Source organism: Dipteris shenzhenensis, chromosome 13 (assembly GCF_047967505.1).
Source record: "Dipteris shenzhenensis isolate YYH24624 ecotype China chromosome 13, Dip_SZ_1.0, whole genome shotgun sequence".
NCBI classification, from domain to species: Eukaryota; Viridiplantae; Streptophyta; class Polypodiopsida; order Gleicheniales; family Dipteridaceae; genus Dipteris; species Dipteris shenzhenensis.
The window spans coordinates 21470983-21492323 of NC_141608.1; the positions used below are offsets into that span (position 1 = coordinate 21470983).

At 43.5% G+C, this 21341-nt stretch overlaps 1 protein-coding gene across 1 annotated transcript in view; it reads right to left on the reverse strand.

Moving 5' to 3' along the window:
- The window catches only part of LOC147895162 (Iron-sulfur cluster biosynthesis family protein), a 52192-nt gene extending 32954 nt beyond the window's left edge, over window positions 1–19238 (reverse strand). Inside the window, exons 1-8 of the mRNA XM_087383991.1 lie at window positions 18767–19238; window positions 18574–18681; window positions 18386–18489; window positions 18174–18272; window positions 18008–18074; window positions 17796–17861; window positions 17292–17381; window positions 5312–5377 (exon numbers count right to left, since the gene is read on the reverse strand). Of these exons, the coding sequence (XP_087240117.1) occupies window positions 5312–5377; window positions 17292–17381; window positions 17796–17861; window positions 18008–18074; window positions 18174–18272; window positions 18386–18489; window positions 18574–18681; window positions 18767–19153 (987 nt within the window). The 5' untranslated portion in view covers window positions 19154–19238. The remainder of the gene's footprint in view (window positions 1–5311; window positions 5378–17291; window positions 17382–17795; window positions 17862–18007; window positions 18075–18173; window positions 18273–18385; window positions 18490–18573; window positions 18682–18766) is intronic.
- Window positions 19239–21341: the final 2103 nt, after the last annotated feature.

The following is a 21341-nucleotide window of genomic DNA, read 5'->3' on the forward strand; positions in this document are numbered from 1 at the left end:
AGCAAAATTGAAGACAAACAAAGCACTTGAGAAAGAAAGAATGGGGGAGGTGGTTTCCCTTTTCTTGCCCCTTTTCTCAGGAGCAGTTCTTGGTTTTGTTTTCTTGGGGTTCACATTCCGGGTGGTGACCTTCCTTTGGTCTGGCTAGAGGGGCTCTAATGGCAGCTCCCTCAACTCTCACAGCAGTTCGGGTTCTTTCCCCAAAAGACAAGCGGCAAGTGAAGACAGCAGTTCAGTCCCTCTAAGACAGTAACACTAGTGGGCTGTATCGTTGGCCTCTCGCCCACGAGGAGCCAGGTGCATGATTGGATCCAAGCAAGCTTGGCATTGGAGGGTGACCACATTCAAGATATCACAACACCAGGGGGTATTTACAGATTGGAAAGTACGTAGGGGGGGGGAGGGGGGGGTGCACGGTTTGGGTCGATCCAAATCCCTCTACCCAGTCGGCTATATTGAGGGGCGTCCAGCCCTATAAGGGAGGCTTTGGACCTTCATATCTTATCCACTAGAGTAGTAGTTAGCCCAGCAGCCACACGATGACACCACAATGATCCAGAGGGCTACGACATGGGAGCTAGTGGAGCATCTGCATCAACGCGTTGGTATCGGGCCAACATGTGTCGGTGAGAGGGTGTGTTGGAGTAGGGTCGGTCACCTGTAAGCCCCCAAATGAGGAGAGCATGGGGGGGGATTGAGGAACTGCCATATGGGCAGAATAGAGGTATCATGTGGGCAGCATTGAGATATGGAAAAGCAGAAAGAGGGGGCTGCCACATGGGCAGCAAACAGGCTGCCATGTGGGCAGCACAACAAAGAATCAAGAACCTGGCAGTTGGAGGCCACCATGGTGGGCAGAACTGGTACGGAAGTGCCACGTGGCTGTCCATGATTGGAGAGGACAGATCTGCAGGCACATTTATAGAGGGTTGGCTGGCCCTGCCTGGCCACATGGCAGGCTGCCACTGGCCCTAGGCAGGCCTGCGCAAACCCGATCTGTCCCTGGCCCCATATCAGGCCTAAAACAACTCCAAACAAGGCACCTACCTGCTGCGCATGTTCCGCACCTGTTCTGGTCCCTTCCAGGCCCTGGAGACTGTCCATACAGCTCCGTACAGTCAGCCCAACTCGTAGAAGTATTAGAGCCAAAATATTCCACCAAGTATAAGAATGTCACGGGCAGCATGCATAGTACTGCTTATGAGGCTGAGAAGCACTGTAAGTTGGGTGATTGGAATTATAGGAAATTTGCAGCAGCACCCTTTCCATGGTCGGTCAAACACCAGACCAGGTCAGCCTGGTCTAGTTGGCAGAGCTAGTCGGCCAGTTCTAGGTGTCTCTACGCCTATAAATATGAGGCCCTTGCCCCATTTTCTGCATCCACAGAAGCCCTTTCAAAGGCACGCAGGAGCAGACTTTCTGGAGCCCTTCCCTCTATGTCTATACTTCAGTTTTGCTGACAGTATTTTGCCCAGCACTCTGTTGGTTGCTTGTGGCTTCATCCTGAAGCAGTTCAGCCACTCTAGTGGTGACGTAAACTGAGTATTTTTGCAAGTACCTTTGTTGCTCTATTTCCCCGTCTCATTTACAGTTTGTGGGTTCAGATTTTCTGTTTGTGTATTGGAGAGAGTTGCCTTCATCTCCCACCGTGCACAGGTGTGTATTCACCACCTGAAATTATGGGGCTGCGGGCCTCAGAGGCTGCTCCAAATAGCCGACTGGGTGCTGCGTTATTTTATGTGCCACGACTCACATTATATGGCCCTTGGCTAGGCTCCAATCTGCCCCATCCTTGATCCGTCTTATGCCACTATTTCTGGCTCCTGTCCACAGGCCCTAGAGCCGAATTATCCTCTGTATCAGATCCCTTCCTCTGTCTGCAGATCTGCCAACCGGATCTTGCTGCCTCTTTTGCAGCCATCTCCACCTCTCGCCTTTGATTTGCTGCCCATATTTGTTGCAACATATGCTTGATTGTGCTGCCTTATGCAAACCCATGAATGCACATGTAAATGCTGCTCAGCCTTTGTGCTACCATATGACAGCCACCATAAGTAACTCCTTCCATTTAGATCTGCCCATGTGGTACCACAATCTTGTGTGCACATGGGCGCCTCTCTGATCCCCCCAATCTGTGCAAGTACCATCTCCCCGTGCCCTTTGTATTTGGGGGCTTACAAGTAGGACAATGAACCATCTACTCCAACAGGCGCTCTCTTGTCAAATCTCAAGGAGCTAGCATCTTTTGAAGAAGAACCAAGTCAGAAAATAGGGTTCTAGCAATACAGGAAGAATATGAAGGCCCAATGAGGAACATCAAAATTCTGAAGCCACATCCAGGCAAGAATATTGTTTTGCTTGCAATGAGTATATAAAGTCGAACTAAAACCAAAGGTTGGTTACAAAAGGTTACTCTCACCAAGAAGGATATATATGTGTGTGTGTGTGTGGGTGTGTGTGTGTGTGTGAGAGAGAGAGAGTGAGCAGTTTGTGTGTGTGAGTGTGCTCTCTGAGATCCCGTGCTAACCCTCGTGCTCCCACGCTACAGCTGCTTGTTTCTCCCTCAGTTTGACACCCTCGAGGTTCCTTTTGACATCCGTTTTCTGTCCGTATGCTTTGTCAGAAAATCCCCAAAAAAAAAAATTTCGTACTGTTAAAAATCCGTACAATTTCGTCCGTACAGTCAGAAAAATCCGTGCAGTCCGTACAGTTTTGTCTGTACAGTTGGGGAAGTCCGTACAGTTTTCTTGTCAAAAATAATAATAATTTAGTGTCGAAAATCCGTACAGTTTTGTCCGTACAGTCGGGGAAGTCCGTACAGTTTGCCTGTCAGGAATTTTTTTTTTTCGTACTGTCAAAAATCCGTACGATTTCATCCGTACAGCCAAGAAAACACCGTATAGTTTTGTACCTGCTGTGCTTTCCTCCTTGTAAAGTGTTGCTGCTTCCAAGTTTTTTCCTTAACTCGAATGGCGGATTATTCCTATGAGAAAACCTTTCACAAAGACAAGTCGGTTTCCAACGAGAAACAAAACAGGTGATGGATTCAGGTGATTCCCTTCATGACTGTGCTGAGGCTCAGCTTGTTTATGAGGTTATGCATGAAGGGTTTGAAGACACCCGTAAAGGTTGGAAAGATCCACTTCCCACCACTGGCATTATGGTGGAAGTGGATGATATATTTGATCCAATTAAGGAGTATGCAAAGCATGCCATTATAATTTTCTTCCCAGGACGGATGCCTGCTGCAGCAGATGTTGGGAATTGGTTGACTCGAACCCTGGGTGGTTCTTATGTCAAAAAAGTTCATTATGCAGCGAGGGGCTTTTTGAGATCATCATGGCTGATGAGGAGCACCGTCAGGTTTTGTTGGAGCACTCTCCTCTTTTCTATGGCCAGCAGATGGTCCATGTTCTGCCCTGGTCTCCCACCCGGGATTACTAGGCATTGATTCGGCATCGTTGCCCTGTTTAGGTAGAAGTTGTGGATTTTCCTCAATGCTTGTCTTCTCTTCTACCTAAAATTGCAGCTTCCCTCGATAAGGTGGTATGTCCACCACGACCCAATGGAAATTCGAATCGCTTTTGCATTTTGTGGGATATAGATCATCCCACTCCAGCTTCATATTCGGTCACTGTGAATAATGTTTCCATGGGGAGTGCCTTTTACAAGCTCAAGTGGGGGCTGTTTGCAGGTGCTTGCTTTGAATGCAAGCAATTTGGGCACATGGCTTCACAATGCCCTTCCCGAGCTCCACGGATGCCAGTGCAAGCTGAAATGGTTCAGCATTTGAACAAGAATGCAAATGCCTGTTCTGTGGTCAAAAACAAAGGGGTCAAACAGTTTTTCTCTGTTCAAGACAAAGGCAAAGCCCCGGCTGTCTCACATGGTAATGCTTCTTTTCCTGTGCCCTTGTCCTCTCCACCTCAGGGGAAGGGGGAAAATTTTTTGACTGATGGATGGCAAACTCCTCGCAAAGTGATCTCCCCCAGGCGACCTTTGCCTTCTCGGACTTGGAGTGGTGCATCCTCTCATGGAAAAACACCTGCTGAAAACTCTGGTGTTGGCTTGACCTACGCTGCTGTGACTGCAAATCGGACCTTGTTTCCTGAAGAAGAAGTTGCTGCACTTTTGCCCTCTCCTCAGGCTGATGCTTCATCCCAGGGCAAAGGCTCGGACATTGAGGTGGAAATGCAGACGTAGACAGCCCGTTAGTTGCTGTACATACCTGACCCATAACTGTAAATATGCTTGATCATCTGAAGCGTGTTACTCTTAATGTACAGGGAATGTGTGATGGTCGCAAATGGAAACTGGTCTGGATGTATATCAGGCAATTGCAGCCTGATATAATTGCTTTGCAAGAGCATAATCAGCATATGTATGCTGGTCAAATAGGCCATTTTGCTGGTTATGATATCTTCTATGCTGAAGAGCACTCCTTTTCTGGTGTGGCTTTTTTGGTAAAGCACGACCTTCAACCTGTTGTCGCTCTCAATGATCGCCATGGTAGATGGATTATTGTTCAATGCCTTGTTCAAGGGGAAATTTTTGAATTTGCATCGGTTTATGCCCCCCAATCTTCTTGTGATAGAGCTTTGATCATGAGGTCTTTTTGGCATATACTGAAATTTTCAGTTGATGTAATTGTAGCACCTTTTTTTGAGGTTGCTACTCATATAATATAATCAATCAATGATTTCACCCCAAAAAAAAAAAGTGTGTGTGTATAAGACTTGAATAAATCCATTCATACAAATTCGAAATTTTCTTATTCTAAAGTCCAAATTTCTACATTGAAAATAAAAGAGAACGAAAGAGAAGAAAAATGAGCTAGCTAACAAAATTATTTGAAAAACAAAAGGTAGACTACTTGGCAAGCAAAGCAATGCTTATGTCGTCATCAGTGCCCAAGCATAAGCAACTATACTTATTTCTACAGACCCGTAGAGTCTCTTGGGCAAACGAATGAGTAGATTTCAAGAAAAATTTGCACACGAGATAGAAATGGAGACCATCTAACTGCTATTGCTGAGAAAGCTGACGGGTTTCAAAATTTGGAGTGACCCAAGAAACCTTCAGCCATTATTTTTTTATCCATTATATTTTCACAATTTTGAAATAAACTGCTAGGCTTCTTGGTCTGCCTGTCCAAAATGTTCTTTTGAAGATATGGTTTCTAAAGAGGAAAGCCCTATTTGGCCCCTCAAACTAAAAGATATTTAAGATGTGAAAATAGCAAGTATACAGAACTTAGAAGCATAAATTTTTTCAACATGTAGGAAACATGTGGGTTAAAAAGTTTGCTTACCGATTGATCAACTTCTGGTTCTCCATCAAATCTAAGCAGCACTGGTAAGATGAGCGATTCAACATCCTGCTTAAATGGACAACCTGAATGCTTCAGAATCATTCTGAAACCAAGGTCATAAACCAGAAATGTAGCATTGACATTCTAAAATGGTTTTACTAAATCACTGACAAATAACAGTCACTAACAAGTAGTATACAAATGAGAGAAAGCGAGCACAAGGTTTCAAAACAACCCAAGCATTCCACATCACAACCATGAATTTCCCTTGTCTATTTCCTCAAAGAAAACCTTAACAAAAAGCCAAAGATATTAACCTCCTCAACTAGTATACTGACTTTCTTGCTATGAGAAAATCTTTCTAACAGAATACTATCATCTACTAAGAAACAATTTGCTATGAGAATGGCTAATAATTAGCACTTTCTTGAGCTTCGTAGGTCAGAGAGAATGTGTGTGTGTGTGTGTGTGAGAGAGAGAGAGAGAGAGAGAAAGAGAGAGATGAATGCTTGTTTTTGTATTCTAATTTCTCTCTTCATTGTGTGCATTGATGCTAGTCGTAGATTAGTGTTAATTGTGGGTATGTGTGCATGTGTGTGTACAACTTCACATACATACATACATGCGTGTGTACGTGTGTGTGTGTGTCGGGGGGGGAATCCCACACCCGAATGTTATTCTGTTATTGTAAATAATGTTGCTATGGGGAGTGCATTTTACAAGCTCAAGTGGGGTTTCTTTGCAGGAGCTTGTTTTGAATGCAAGAAATTCGGGCATATGGCTTCACAATATCCTTTGCGGGTGCAAAGAATGCCACAAGAAGCTATGCCTACACAGATGCAGCATTAGGACACTGGTGGATCTTCTGGATTCAAAAACAAAGGCAATAAACAGGTTTATACAGTTCAAGATAAAGGCAAAGCACCAATGGTTTCTACAGGGAATGCTCCTATCTCATTGCCTTCCACTTCTCAATCTAAGGGAAAAGAAAAACCTTACAAGAAGTTTGGCAAACACCGAGGAAAACTCGCACAGCTCAGAGACCTTTGCCTCCTCGCACATGGAAGGGTACTGAATCTAATGGCCATACACCTGAAGAAAATTCAGGTATTGGCATTACTTGGGCTACTGTGACAGCCAGTCGCACTCTGTTTCTGGAAGAGGATGTGGTGGGTTTACTGTCCTCTCATCAAACACCTTTGTCACCTCAAGGTAGAGGTTTTGACCCTGCGGTGGATATGCAAGGCTTGAGTCGGCTTTGCTTTCAATGTACATAAACTGTAAATATGTTATCACAAATCAAATGTTTGACATTCGAATGTACAGGGTTTATGCGATGCTAGTAAATGGAAGATAGTATGGGTGTATCTCCATCATTTGCAGCCTGACATAGTGGCTTTACAAGAGCATCACCAACACATGTACACTGGACAGCATGGTCATTTTGCTGGTTATGATATCTTCCATGCTGGGCAGCATTCTTTTTCAGTAGTCGTCTTTATAGTGAAGCATGATCTTCAGCCCACGATTGCCTTCAATGATGCACAAGGCAGATGGATGGATGTCTTATTCAGGAAAAAACTTTGAATTTGCCTCAGTGTATGCACCTCAATGCTCACGCAGTAGAGGTTTGATTTGGGATGATATGCAACAATATCCCTAGAGGCAGCATGCTTTTCTTTCCATCTTAATACATTCGATCGATTAACCTAAGACAATCTAAACCATAATATTGTCGTGACAAGGGCGACGATAGGGCTGCGGGTAGACGGAAGGGGCAAGGTGGAGGAGCAGCGCGGCAAGGCGCAGGTCCGCGAACAGAGGGGGAGCTCACAGGGACAGTAGGCACACATATTCTATCAGGCAGTTCTTCTCGCTCTTTGGGATACACCCACCTAGACAGGATTTGATCTGTTTTTTGTTTGGGTTTGTTGTTGGGCACTCTAGACTCTATGGAAGGATAGAAATCATAGAGTCTTTGGTGATCCTACTTTTTCACTTTTTTCTTTCTTCAGGCAATCTTTCTATGATTGCTTGCAAACTAAGTACATAGATCATGAAATGTATTTGTCTTATACTGAGATCTTCTCGTGATGTATTTTCCACATCCCGTTTTGGGATAGTGATTCTGTAATATAAAGCTACAACATTTTCACCCCCAAAAAATAATGTGTATGTACATGTATGTATATACAAGTACATGTATACATGTGTGTGTGTGTGTCCAGATACACACACACACACTTCTTTTTTCTTTTTTTTTTGGTAATATCCAGTGCAGTATATTTATATGCTCATAAATTTACATGATGGGAGGTCTCCAAAATGGAGAGTATCCCAAAGATCAGAAACATAAAAAGAAAAGCTCTATGCAAGAAGCATCCATATAACCCTTATGGCAAGCATCATATAAGGATTGCCGCAATGAGGCTCGGAAAGATTCATATGACTTGTGAATCTGCTGACCCAAGTATGCCAAATTATGCTCACTCCAGATTGTCCAAAGAGCCCAATATCCAAGAGAGAAATAGTGAGTATTGAGACAAAGACCTCATAAATCTACCAAAGAGCCAGAAATGTTTCCCAAATCTGTGACTCGGGAAACAGATCCGAAGATGATCTGAAATTCTCCTGAGGAGGATCCTAGAACACGGGCAGTGCCAAAGCAAATGAAGAACCGTCTCTGAAGGAGCCTGACATCTTAAACATGTGGATGGTGCAATGCGACGTTTAGCAAGTGTGACCCCCACTGACAATGTGCCTGTCATACATCTCCAAAGAAAAATTCTTTGTTTCAATGGCATTTTACACTTCCATAACATCTTGAGATTCTTCCGCCACCATGAGAGGGGCTTCCTTATATGCCACAGAGAATTAGCATATTGCTGAATCCATGGAGCAGGCTGAAGAAGCCTGTAGGCTTTGATGGAGGTTAAGGCAGGAAGAGGAACAGGATGAGTGCATGTAGCAGAGGGTTGCAATTGCCAATCCGTAAGCATGTCTGTGTCAGCCACAGGAGGAACAGGTAGAAAAGGATGTAACAAATCAGCAATTTTCTTCCATATAGACCTATGATGCATTCCCAATGCATAGGAAGCAGTGGCCTAAGGAAAAGATAAGACATAGCCCTGATCATCTACCACATCATGTATGTATCTAATTCCCAATTTCATAAGATTGTATGCCCGAACAGGTTCCTATAAAGCGAGTGGAATGTCAAAGATGGCACTCCAATGAATACTTTCTTTCCTCATTGAGTTTGTCGCCGAGCAATTATCAGGAGCCCATTTGACCTTAGAAAGTACTTGTTTCCAGTCAAGTATCAGAGCAGTAGAGAAAGGACAGCCATGTATCTTCCCTACAAATCTCCCAATGACAACCTCCCAATGATCAGTAGTCCAATGACCATAAGCACAAGTCCTCATGTTGACACACATGGATGCTAGCATACAGGTCCATGGCTATTGTTGGCGGAAAAAAGTATGCAGCATAGTCGCATTCCTTGCAAGTACATGATATCTTATATTGAGGACATTAAGTCCACCATGCATCCTAGGAGAGCACACCATTTCCATCTTCATCAGTCTCAATGCTTTCACAGCAGTTTTTGTCCTCCATAACATCTCCATAGCTTGAGACATAAAGGCTGAAATATCCCTGGAGGACCAATGCAACAAAGGTAAATAGAACTGGACATGGGACATTACAATGGACTGTACTATTCTGAGCCTGACATGAAGAGGCCAAGTAGAAATCTTCCAGTATTCCAGTTTATGTTGAAGTCTTTGGAAGATCCATTTTAGCTGCTGCTTCCTGGTGATATGCCATCCTATGGGATATCCCAAATGCCTGACTACATCTTTGGAATGCACCACCTGACCTGGCCAAAGAATAGAATGCCAGTCACATTGTTTCAGGGGAAGTAATTTAGATTTGTCAAAATTGACATGCAATCCCGCTGCCAAACCATACAATGAAAGAGTGGTCATAAGCATGTGAACTTCCCGGGGAGAATTCTATGGCATAAAGAAGGAATCATCAGCATATGCTTGTGCCAAAAAAGATGCAGCCCCAGGGATTTTAAGACCAGTCATCTGTCCTGTGTTTGTAAGATCATCAAGATACATTAAAAGGGGATGGGTCGCAATGGCATAGAAGAGAGCACTAAGAGGGCAGCCCTGTCTAACTGATCGACCCCATGTCCATGACCGAGACAGATGACCCCCAAGAATGCACTGAGAAGTAGAGCCAGAATAAAGCCAGTAAACTGCATTTGCCATCTTGGGACCAAAGCCCAACTTTGTCATGATTTGAGAGATAAAATCCCATTGAACAGTGTCAAATGCCTTAGCAATATCCACCTGCAATATAAGCACATCTTGATGCGAATACTTAGCATATTCAATTGCAGTCAAGGCATTGGATATATTGTCATGGATTTGTCTTCGCGGCACAGACCCATACTGATGAGGATGAAGTCCCGCATCCAGTATCCTGTGAAGCCTATGCACAATCATTTTGGCAATGAGTTTGTAAACTACATGCATCAAAGTAATAGGCCTCCAATCTGACATATGGTCACACATATGTTTTTTGGGCACAAGTTTGACTATGCCATGCTTCCAAGAGTGCGGCAACTGATTTTCTTGCCAGGCAACATTGATCATTTGCAAGAGGACTTCTTTCAAATCATCCCAAAAAGAAATATAAAATTCCACCGTAGGGCCATCCCAGCCAGGGGACTTGTATTTGCTGAGGTGGAACAATGCATTATCAAGTTCTGTGTCAGTAAAAGGTCTCTCCAAGGTAAGAGCATCATCCATTTCCACTATTCCAGAAACATATTGGAGAAATTCAGTCCTAGCATCAGTCATTTGATTTGATGGGAAACCAGGAGCGGAGAACAATTTTTGGAAATAATTTTGGCATTCATCTTGGAGATCAGAGAAAGAGTGCGTCCAAGAGCCATCTAGCTTCCTTACCCTTAGACATGAAGTTTTCTTTCGAGTAGCATGCAAGCTCTGGAAAAAGGCTTTTGATGAGCAGCCCTTATCCATGAGGGGCTTCATTCTTGCCCTAATCTGCCATTTGTGCAATTTCCTATGATCATTAACAGTCAATTTAAACTGAGCATGTGAAAGGGAATCCTTTTCTGAATCAGAGAGAGGCCTTAACTGAGAAAATTCAGTCAATTGTTGTGCTGTCCTTTTTGCCCATTTAACGACCCTTGGAGAAGCAGCCATAAATCTTCAGCCTGCACAGAAAGAAGCATGCTATCCCATTTCTGCCTTTCCAATGATAGCATATGAGATCTTGAAGTGGTGTTATCTCTTGGCAGAGGGGAATTATTAAAATCTCCACAGATGAATGCATTGGATCTCCATGGATATCTGCATAAAGAATCCCATAATGAAGCCCTCATGGCAGAGGTCTGGGAAGCATAGACTGATGCAAATCACCATTGACATTACATTGTATGACCATCCATCTGCCACTACTGTCGTTGAAGGCTAACTGAGGCTCCAGCTCATGTCTAACCAGTATGCATACACCTGAGTAGGTAGTGGTACCAGCATAATATATATCATAACCGCCAAAATAACCATGATGACCAACCATGGAGTGTTGATTATGCTCTTGCAAACAAACAATATCTGGCTGCATTTTATGTACATAATTCCATAAAAGCCTCCACTTTGAGACATTGCAGAGGCTCTGTATATTGTATGTAAAGCACTTGAGTGTTTGAGGCATGAAAGAGGTATATACAGCAAAGTATCAGAATAAAACAAGACATCAGAGAGGCAAAGCCTCTGCCTGCATGGGCTGAATTCCTTCATGATCCATGAAAGACATAGCATTCTCCCCTTCTTCTGAATCACATATGGGGATGCCCTTCTTCAATACCCCCACCCAATTTTGAAGGACAGGAGCTGAAGTAGAAGCCTGTCCTGGTGAGGGAGAAGAAGCATCCCATTGACGAGATTGAAGGGGGCGTTGCTTCAATACAACCACCTTCTTAGGTTGTTGAAAACCATCCTGATCAATCCCGATTCCCCGCAAATTCCTTCATCTTCTCTTTTCCTTTATCTTTTCCTTTTCCAACAAGTGACTGCACCTGATTGATTGGTTTGTCATTCTTTGCTCCATTTCTATTTGCTGTCTTAGCTTGCAAATTCTCATTCTTTTCCCGTGTCTGGGGCGGCAAGGCATTGGGAGGGGGCTGATGCAGAACCATTGGGCATTCAGAGGCTAGATGCCCAAACTTGTGGCAGGCAAAACAAGCTCCTGCAAACAAGCCCCACTTCAATTCAAAATACTTTTTTCCCAATTGCACTCCCTCAACTTCCACTGCAATAGAAGGAGGGGTAGGTGTATCAGTGTCCCAGAGAATGCAGAACCTGTTACGGTTTCCCATGGGGCGTGGAGGACAAATGACTTGTCCCAAAGAAGCAGCCAGGCCAAGCAACTCTTCACGCATATAGTCCGGGAAGTTAACAACCTCAACCCATACAGGACAATGGTGTCGTATAAGACTTTGATAATCCTTGTTTGGGGACCAGGGCATAGCATGTACCATCTACTTCCCGTAAAACAGGGGAGAGAACTCAAGAAGCCTCTGCTTGCACGAAGCATCTGATAAATGCACCTCATAAAAGCCTCTGGAAGCAAAATACACTCCCTCTACAAAGCATCCTCCAAGGATGGACTTAATCCATTGCGCGACATCACTGGCCGCTGGGATTCTTCCTGGAAAGAAAATTATAACCGCAGTTTGAGACAACTTCCTGAGAGGATTCACGAGGGACGGCAATTTCAATTTGTACGTGACCTCTGGAACCGGTTTGCCCCATTCCTGTCGTGACTACTGAAAGTCATCCTTGAGGGTGTCAAACACGTACTGAGCTTCCATAGTAAGTTCATCATCTTGTGATGCAGGCTCTGATAGGCGGCGCTTAGCATCTGCGGGTCTTTCTTTTCGAGCATATGTACAAACATCCAAACCTAAAGCCATGATTGAAATACGACAAGACAAGAAGGAAGAAAAGAGCAGCAGTACCAGAGTGTAGAAGAGCCAGGAGAAAGGCAGAGGTAGCGGGTAAAGGAAGGCAATAGGCGGGGCAGTAAGCGCAGTAGACAAGCTGGAAAAAGGCCGCCGGCGAGGAAAAAAGATCAGAAGGCAAATGAAGGCGGGGAACGTATCCACACACACACCACCTGACTCGCTCACACACACACAAGCGGCGAGCTGCAGGAAACACACACACAAACGGGGAGCTGAGGAGGCTGAAACGAAATGGAAAAGACACCAGATGGAGCTCTAGAAAGGTGGCTGGTAGCAGCGAGCAAGCTCAGGAGGATGAACGGACCGTAGGCAGCAGTAGGGGTAGGTCGGGATCACCAACAGGGCCGGCTAAGGGCTGGAATCGTCGCCATGGCTGGAGCTCTCTCTCTCTCTCTCTCTCTCACACACACACACACACACTACACTACACACACACACACACACACTTTTTTTTGGTAAATCCATGATCATATTATCAGCAAAATTTACATGAGGGTCTCAAAAAAGCAGAGAGCCTCAACAGGAAATCAAAAGCAAAGAAAAACTATTTCCAGGCATGACTGAGGAAGATCTCCTTGATAGCAAGCATCATAGATAGATTGCCGTAGGGAGAGTCTGAAATATTATGAATCCGTTCTTGCAATCTTATGAATATTTCAGACACACACACACACACACACACACACACACACACACACACATGCTGCACACATACACACACACATATACCTAGATGAATCCAAGAACATTCCCAAACTCATCCTCTAAAAACACAACATAGTGCAGTTTCAATCTCATGATAGTCACTCATAAGGTTGAAAACCATAAACTCCATCACGCATAGCAGGGACTAGCTACTATGACATCCCCACTGACATCATCAGCACCCAACAATGGGTGTAGACCATAGTATAAAAATATGCTCTCACACATACAAATCCAAACACCCATACATACTTGAGCATCCATTTATCAAAGTCTTCGTACTGAGTTTCTGTCAGCACTCCAGAGGTGAAGGGCAGACTCAGCCATGACAAAGGCTAGCACTAAAGGAGAAGGCTAATCAAAAAGTAGTCCAAGAACTCTTCATTCAAGCTACAACTTCTTGTGAAGTCTAAACGATTTCATTTTAGTCTCTCCCAAATGAGCATCTAAATCTAGCCAATAGGGCAACACACCATTTAAGATAGAAAGAATTATCGCAATACCAGGAGGCCGCAATATGGACGAAAACTTCACAAGGTGAAATTTGCATGTCCGCTAATATGGCCATAAAGTTGAAAACCATAAACTCCATCGCGCATAGTAGGGACTAGCTACTATGGCATCCCCGTTGGCGTCATCAGTGCCCAACAGTGGGTGAAGACCATAGTATAAAAATATGAGTCTTCATACTGAGTTTCTATCGGCACTCTGGAGGTGAAGGGCAGACCATGACGAAGGCTAGCACTAAAGGAGAAGGCTAATCAAAAAGTACTCCAAGAACTCTTCATTCAAGCTACAACTACTTGTGAAGTCTAAACGATTTCACACACACACACATATATATATGTATGTATATATGTATATACATACATACATGCATGCATGCATGCACACACACACACACACACACACATATAGAGAGAGAGAGGGTTTGCCTACCTCTTCAACTACATCTGATATCGTAAATGATACCTACAAAAAGACCAGACTTTTCATCTCCAATGTTGGAATAACCTACAATCTAAGTGCATAGAATCCACAAATAAATGCAAAAATACTAGGAATATGATGATAGGTGTAGATGAAAAAGATATATGATGATAGAATACAAGAGTCCATGAACTTCCCTTCCCTATTTCCTCAAAGAAAGCCTTAACAAAAATTCAAATATATTAACCTCCTCAACAAGTATACTAACTTTCTTGCTATGAAAAATCTTTGTCACAGAATACTCTCATCTACTAAGAAACAATTTGCTACAAGTATGGCTAAGAGTGCTTAACAAGTCAAAGCCTCACGATGGACAGAGAGAGAGTTTATTAAAGTCTTCGGAAGACCAATACAAGCTAGCTACTAATTTAGCATCCACACCCATACAAAAGCCAAAAAACTGTATCCTACAACAACAAAAAGTAGTCATATAAAAAAAAGTAGTCATCTACAACATCACCATCATCATCAGCACCAAAGCAGCTGTCATCATAATATAAAGTGAAATGTGCTCCAAGGTCAGCCTGGTCCCTTCCCTTGTGAAGATCGAGGGAGTGATAGCATGAAATCAGATATAGAATGCTGCCGGCTCCCTGTGGATGCAATCCTCTGCTGTCTTTGGTCACGGCTCTACGCCTAACAAGGGCGTCAATCACCCTTGCCGATCTCACACCAACTCTGAACATGGAGGGGAGTCCCCAAGTGTAATCTGTGCATCAACCCTCTATCTAAGCTGTCGTGTCACTAGCTCTGGGTCTCAATCATGCCTAGGACCTGTAGAGAGGGGATCTATATGGTCCGACTGGAAGAACTCCGTGATCATGCTCTGAGAAGTGTCCACCAGGGCACGCTCCTCGCGTCTTTGAGATCGAAGTAGGCGCTCACAATGCCTAACTACCTCATGAATGAACGCGGCGAGGCCCCTCTAATCCCAAAAAGAGAAATCGGAATAACAACCCGGAGCTATCTTTGAATAGGCAATAAAAACGTCCTCTGATCTCCTAGTAAACAGGGCATCTAGCAATGAAATGTTCCTTCGACTCAACCTCCTATAGGTTCCACAAAGTGCATATACGCCTCTCCCTCGATATACCCGCTGCCCGACCACTCTCAATGCGGAGTCTATGTGAAGAGATCCGAAAGTGCCCAATGGAAATCCTCAATGAATGGGGCAAGTGAATCTGTGTATACCCTAATGGGTTAATAAACCCCTCATCCGGGTTTGAGATTGAGAGTCTTTAGGTTTGAAATTGAAATCCCTAATTAATATAATGATTGTCCATCTTGATATACTAGCAGCCCATTTGCCTGCTTTACGTGCGTTCTTCAATTTAATGAGTTCACTCTTCCTTTGTTTGAGTTGAGTCAAAATGAGCTCTTCCGATATTCAGATCCGTGTTAACCTTCAGCATATGTTTGTCTGAGAATCTTGACTCTTGCTTTCCTCTCTCTGAAATAGACTTGCACTTGTGTTCCCTTTTGAGTGATACAGCTTATATCATTTTCATCCCATTCAACTTGAGGTATTTCCTTCTTGAGGCATGTAATCTTTTAGTCTTTGGTGTATCCCTCTTCATCACCAAGGCAGCCCTCTTGCAGCCCCCCAAATGCGTAAGATCGTTTTGCTGGTCATTCTGTTCTTCTGCTCCTTTACTTCTGCATAAAGGTCAGCTTTTTACACTTAGCAACCATTTCATGCTTGATGGAGCTCACTTGGTTAGTGATCATTTCCCTTACTGTAGATACAAAATGATGTGCTGGTGGGGATGAATTATATTTGTGCAATACCTCTTGAATAATTTCCTGTTTTCCATTGCCTTCCAAATCATGGACTGTTACACGTATGTGATAGATATATCAAGTAGACATAATATTTTTCCTAAATCAATAGATGGCTTGGGATAGCTAGCTCAATTATTTTCGGTGATTTGATTTTCCAAGATCAATTACTTACAATAGCAACCAAGGCTTGTGGCTTTTTAGTTAGCCTCATACAGTACAAATGATCAACACATCAACTAGGTGCTATAATAGGCTACAATGAAACAAAAATATAACACAATGGTTGTGCAACAATGGTAGGAACATTGAGATTAAAGTACTACCAAACTAGAGTAAATTTTAACTCATCTTCAAGCATGCCATCTAGACAAACTATGGCTGTGTATGTGATCTATACAAAAATTTGAAAATTTTAGCTACAAGCATTGAACAACTAAGTGAAAAAGTTCTCAATTCTATAGTATCTGATGTCCTTAACTAAAGTATCAAATGCAATAGTAGTTTCCCACACAAAGTCTACGAATGGCCAAATGTAGGTGCATTCCCAAGAAAAGTGGTTTTGGGGTTGAGCATACTCATTCATAAAGCATAATCAACGCATCCCTTTTGATGCAATAGAAATAGAACCAACGACAAATTTTACTTGTAGCATCTTGTGCCAATTGTGCAATTTTAGTTTGGTGAGTAGCATGTATCTTGTCTGGTTTTGCATGCTTGCATCTATGCTCTTCCGATATTTCTCCTCAGGCCTTGTTTATACTCATGGTGCTATTAGTAGCATCTTGCGTGCACTCATTCTTGTCTTGGTGGAAACTTGTTCATATATACCTCATTCACTTGCAAGTCATTTTGCTGCACCTTGATCTCTTTATTAACAAAGAGATACTTCCAAATGTTCTTGTTGGTATTGTATTATGTGTGTACTGGATCTAGTATACAAGTTTTTCTAGATGCTTCTAATAGCCTTCCAATAAGGAAGTGTGAAGAGAATGGACATCATGCTGAAAAAAATGGGTAAAATGTTCATGCTTAGTGAGGCTTGGGTATCCTATCACCCTCCATACTTGCAGCCTTTTTCAAACCATCCATTACAAGGTTGTGTCAATGCAGTTGTATCCAAGAGAAAAGGGAAAAGAAATCTTGAACTAAGTGTGTGTACTCTCCTTACAACCAAACCCAGAGATGTGGTCATCGATTTCCAAAATTACCCAATGGAAAAGAGGAATATGTTGAAGCCAAGCGAAAGATAGCCCTTAATTTAAGAACGTGGCCAAACCCATCATTGAAAAGCAAAACAAAATGCGGTGATTTACCTCATGACTCTCACCCATAACGTTGAAAATCATCAACCCCATCATGCATACCAGGAACAAGCAATGTAATATATACTTGCAATAGGAAATTTTCAGCCAGGCAATATGAAAGTCCGTAATTCACCTTGTTCTCTTCCAAAAGTGGCGCATCTAAAAAAGGTGCAAGTTCTTCGGCACAAACAACACCTCCTTTTGAAATTATATATTCTCCAATCTACAACCAGGGGAAAAACGTCACACTGCGCAACAGTACACAACTCGGTGATCTTATTGATCATTTACCGAAAGTTGCTGCTTTACAGGGGACATATTTCTTACTAACTCAAATATAGACAAATAAAACCGTTAGTAAGTGTGATCATATAATAGAAAGTTTGAGAATTGACTGCTCCATACGAGTTCACATTTGCAATATCTTCATAACCTAAAATTCTGGTCCAACAACACCCCAAAAGACCATTCCCAAAAATAGATGAAAACTAGTAGTTAATTGTGGGGGCAGAGAGGGAGGGGGGACCTGGCTTGGGATTGGGTTGTTGGTGATTAAGCCTTAGGACAGGCACTTGTGTCTTGCTCTTTAGGAAAGAGGGGGAGAAGAAGAGAGGTAGGAGAAAACAAAAAGGGCTACCATTTTCCAGCGAAGTTCTTCCCTTCCTTCGTTTGGATCACCATCTCCAAAGACAAATGAGAAGACCTAGTGAAGCACCAGCACGGTTCATAAACCTTCTTTTCTCAAAGAAAGAGATAACTAGATACAATCCTGTAAATTCTAAGCAGACTTCATTGCTGCAGAAGGCAACACTTATAGGAGTCTTATATAGCTCAAGGGAAATGAATTACAGATTCGAAAAAATTCATGCCACCTTCCTTGATCCTTCTTCTCCGGTAATAATATGGATCCCAATACCTGAATGAGCACAAGAAGGTCATAAAATGTAAGTCTCTGCAGCAACTAACAGATAAAATTTGTTATGTCTCAGTCCTCATCGAATAAGAAAGCACTTACCAAAACAAATCAGTAGGACTGATGAAAACTGTAAAACCAGAGTTATATGACCTCTGACTCGTGTTGTAGCCTCCTCGACCACCACGGTTGTCATTCTCACTACAACAATATTCAAGACTATATGACAGGTCTGAGAATAAAGGAGGAAAATTATTCATGAGTGATTGTTCTAATTCCCAGAAATTATAATTATTCTATTCAGTTGATCCTACCTCCTTGAAGATGTAAGGAGCACCATTATAGTGCTGTACACAAGCACAATCGAAGCTAATAAGGTCGTTCCAAAACTGACCCGAATTAAGTAATCTGCAACGGCCTGACAAAGCCCATATAAATCACTTGCATCCCAGCCAATAAAAGCTTGCATGATAACAAATTGAAATGGCATAGCAGTCGGTACCTTAAGCTTCCCCAAGAGAGGTTCAATTTTTATTCTAATTGATTTTGCGGCAAGATTAGATCGGTAATCCTTGGGGAACACGTAAAGGACGTCCCCTTCCTCTGATACCTGTATGAAGAAGAAGCATAGGCATTACGTGCAAAGCCCTGATGCTCCCGAGGAGGAACAAAACAAATTCCCCTGAAACACACACCTCTAGAAAACCTCCAGAATCTGTTGCAAGGGCCTGCAGGGCCGTTTCAGCTTCACTGATCTTAATTCCAGCTCTGCTAGCGACATCTCCGACAGTGACCCGGCCTCCGAGGCTATCGACAGCTCTCAAGGTGCGCTCACGGGTATCAGAGGGAAGGAAATCGGTCTCCACACGTTTATCGGGGGAAAGGGCGGAGGGCAAGCCAGCAAAGACGGTGAAGCTACAAAAGTGGGGGGAGCAATGCAAGGAAGACAATCGGGGGTATCGGAATTTGGAGAATTGACGAGGGGGGAGGGGGAAAGAGAGCAAATGGGAGGGACGAGGGGAGGAAGGGGGCAATGCAGGAGCAGGGGAGAAGCAAGAGCTCTGTTGCATGGAACAAGCCATGGGAGCTTCAACAAGCTTGCTTTGCAGCTTTACATACTCTGTTCATGCATTTCACTCCCTTCTACCTTCTACCTTAACTCCTTAACATCATTTCATTGGCCAATTCTTCTTGTCATACGTCATATGAATTATGAGATGTTTTCCCACATCTCAAACATATCTCATAGAGTCCGTTCCGCACGCCGGTAGAGGAAATACAATTGGAGGATCTGCTGCCTCATCAGCCCACTGTCACTCACTACCCACGTGTGATTCGTGTAGCGGTTGCAGAAAATAGAATGGGCTAATCGTGTGACGGTTTGAGGAGCTGGCCAGGGTCCGAGCCCGTGTCCCTCCTGTTGGGCCAACTAGGACGGCAACCCTTCACACCACCTTTTGGAGGATGGTCGTGACTAGTGTGAACCCAACCTAAGGGCGAGTTCACACCACCCACCTGCCCACATAGGAGGAAAATAAAATTCGAGCATCACTGCTAAGTGTGGTGGTTCACACCACCCAACGGTCATGTTGATCACCAACATGTTATTGGTGTAGTGAGATCGAATGTGCCAATCATGTAGCAATTGGAGGCGTTGGCCATGGAGTGGGCAACCAATCACCAACTTGGGCCAATCATATAGCAGTTGGAGGAGTTGGCCATGGAGTGGAGCCTGTATCTCCTATTGGGCCAAGTAGGACAGCAACTCTTCACACCACCCTTTTAAACGAGGGCCGTCGGGTGCTGTGAACCCAACCTTACACACACACACACACACACATACACACACATTATACATGCAAGGGACCCTCTCTGTAGATGGCTTTTCTCTTGATCCCACCGGCAAACAAAAGCAATAAAGCAATAAAAGGAACGGTTAGCCGTCATCTTCCTTGTCGAACTACTAAATGAAATGTCTTTGAGCTACCCAAAATCTAGCAAGGATGAAACAGCTTGTCTTGTCTTTATAATGCCAAGCTTCTCAAAAATCCTAGCAAGCCCATCAAAGGTGTAAAATACTCTTTGTAGAGTGTGTCTATCAACTTGGGAGATGGGGAATATGAGTGTGGGAGGGGGACATATTAATTAGAATGAGTGGGAGACATTAATTAGAATGGGCGAGAGACATTAATTACAAGGAGCGAAGAGTGGGCAATGGTGGTGGAAACCTTAGCTTTGATCATGCCACTCCTTTGTTGTTTTTAAGCCTCATATTGGGATCTTATGAAGGCGACACGTGTAGAAAGAGAACATTCACAGAATAGATATACACGACTTTGCATGACTGCCAACCAGCCTTCTATAGGTCTTGCAAAGTATACGTGTGTGCGCGTGCGCTCACCCATGTGTGTGTGTGTGTGTGTGTGTTGCGTACACATATGCATATGTGTATGTGCATGGTAGGTCATGAGTCTCTAAAAGTCCAAGAGTCCAAGAGTAGATGGAGGAGGCAGGCGTTAAAAGGCTTCACTATATTCCATGGAATGTCATTAAGTCACCAAAGAGTGCGGGTGGCCTGGCGATTCCAGATATTTCCCTGAGGGATCTGTCCTTCTATTCAAATGGTTACCCAAGTTTCTAAAAAGTATTGCGCCATGCTCTGATATTCTTCGAGACTTTGTGGAGAAAGAAGGTGGTAGGAGAATTGGTACTTGGAGAAATCTCTCTTGGGTGGATAAGATTATGTCCTGGTTTCCAATAAAAATCAGAGGTTCAGAGCTATTGGCGGGTATGGTTGGGGCTTGGAAGTCTTGTATGCCTATCTTGAAGTGGAAAGAAAGAGATGGGCTGAGACGAGACTCCAGCCTATATGAGAGCATATGGTGGGGACTTGCTACGTCGGTGGAAGGGAAGCCCCTGGCCTTTTTAGATATTCAAAAATCCAGGGCACTCTACAAGAAAGGGGTGAGATGCTAGCTGGATATTTGGGATGTAAGGCAAGCTTTTTGGAAGCCGTTGATTAGTGTGGTGCAGGAGTTTGGTCTCACGGTTCTAGAAGCTCGATTTCTCTCTAGAGTGGTAGCAGGTTTGCCTCAGTCTTGGCCGTCTAATTTGTGCCCTTCTTTCCTTTGGAGGGAAAACCACTGCATGATTGGTCATACGGTGCTGTCCAAGATTTCAGCCAAAGTGTGCTATAGAGAGCTCTTGTTCAATCGGATGGAGTCTCATGATCTCAACACAGTTTGGAATTTGCATAGGTCACAATCTTGG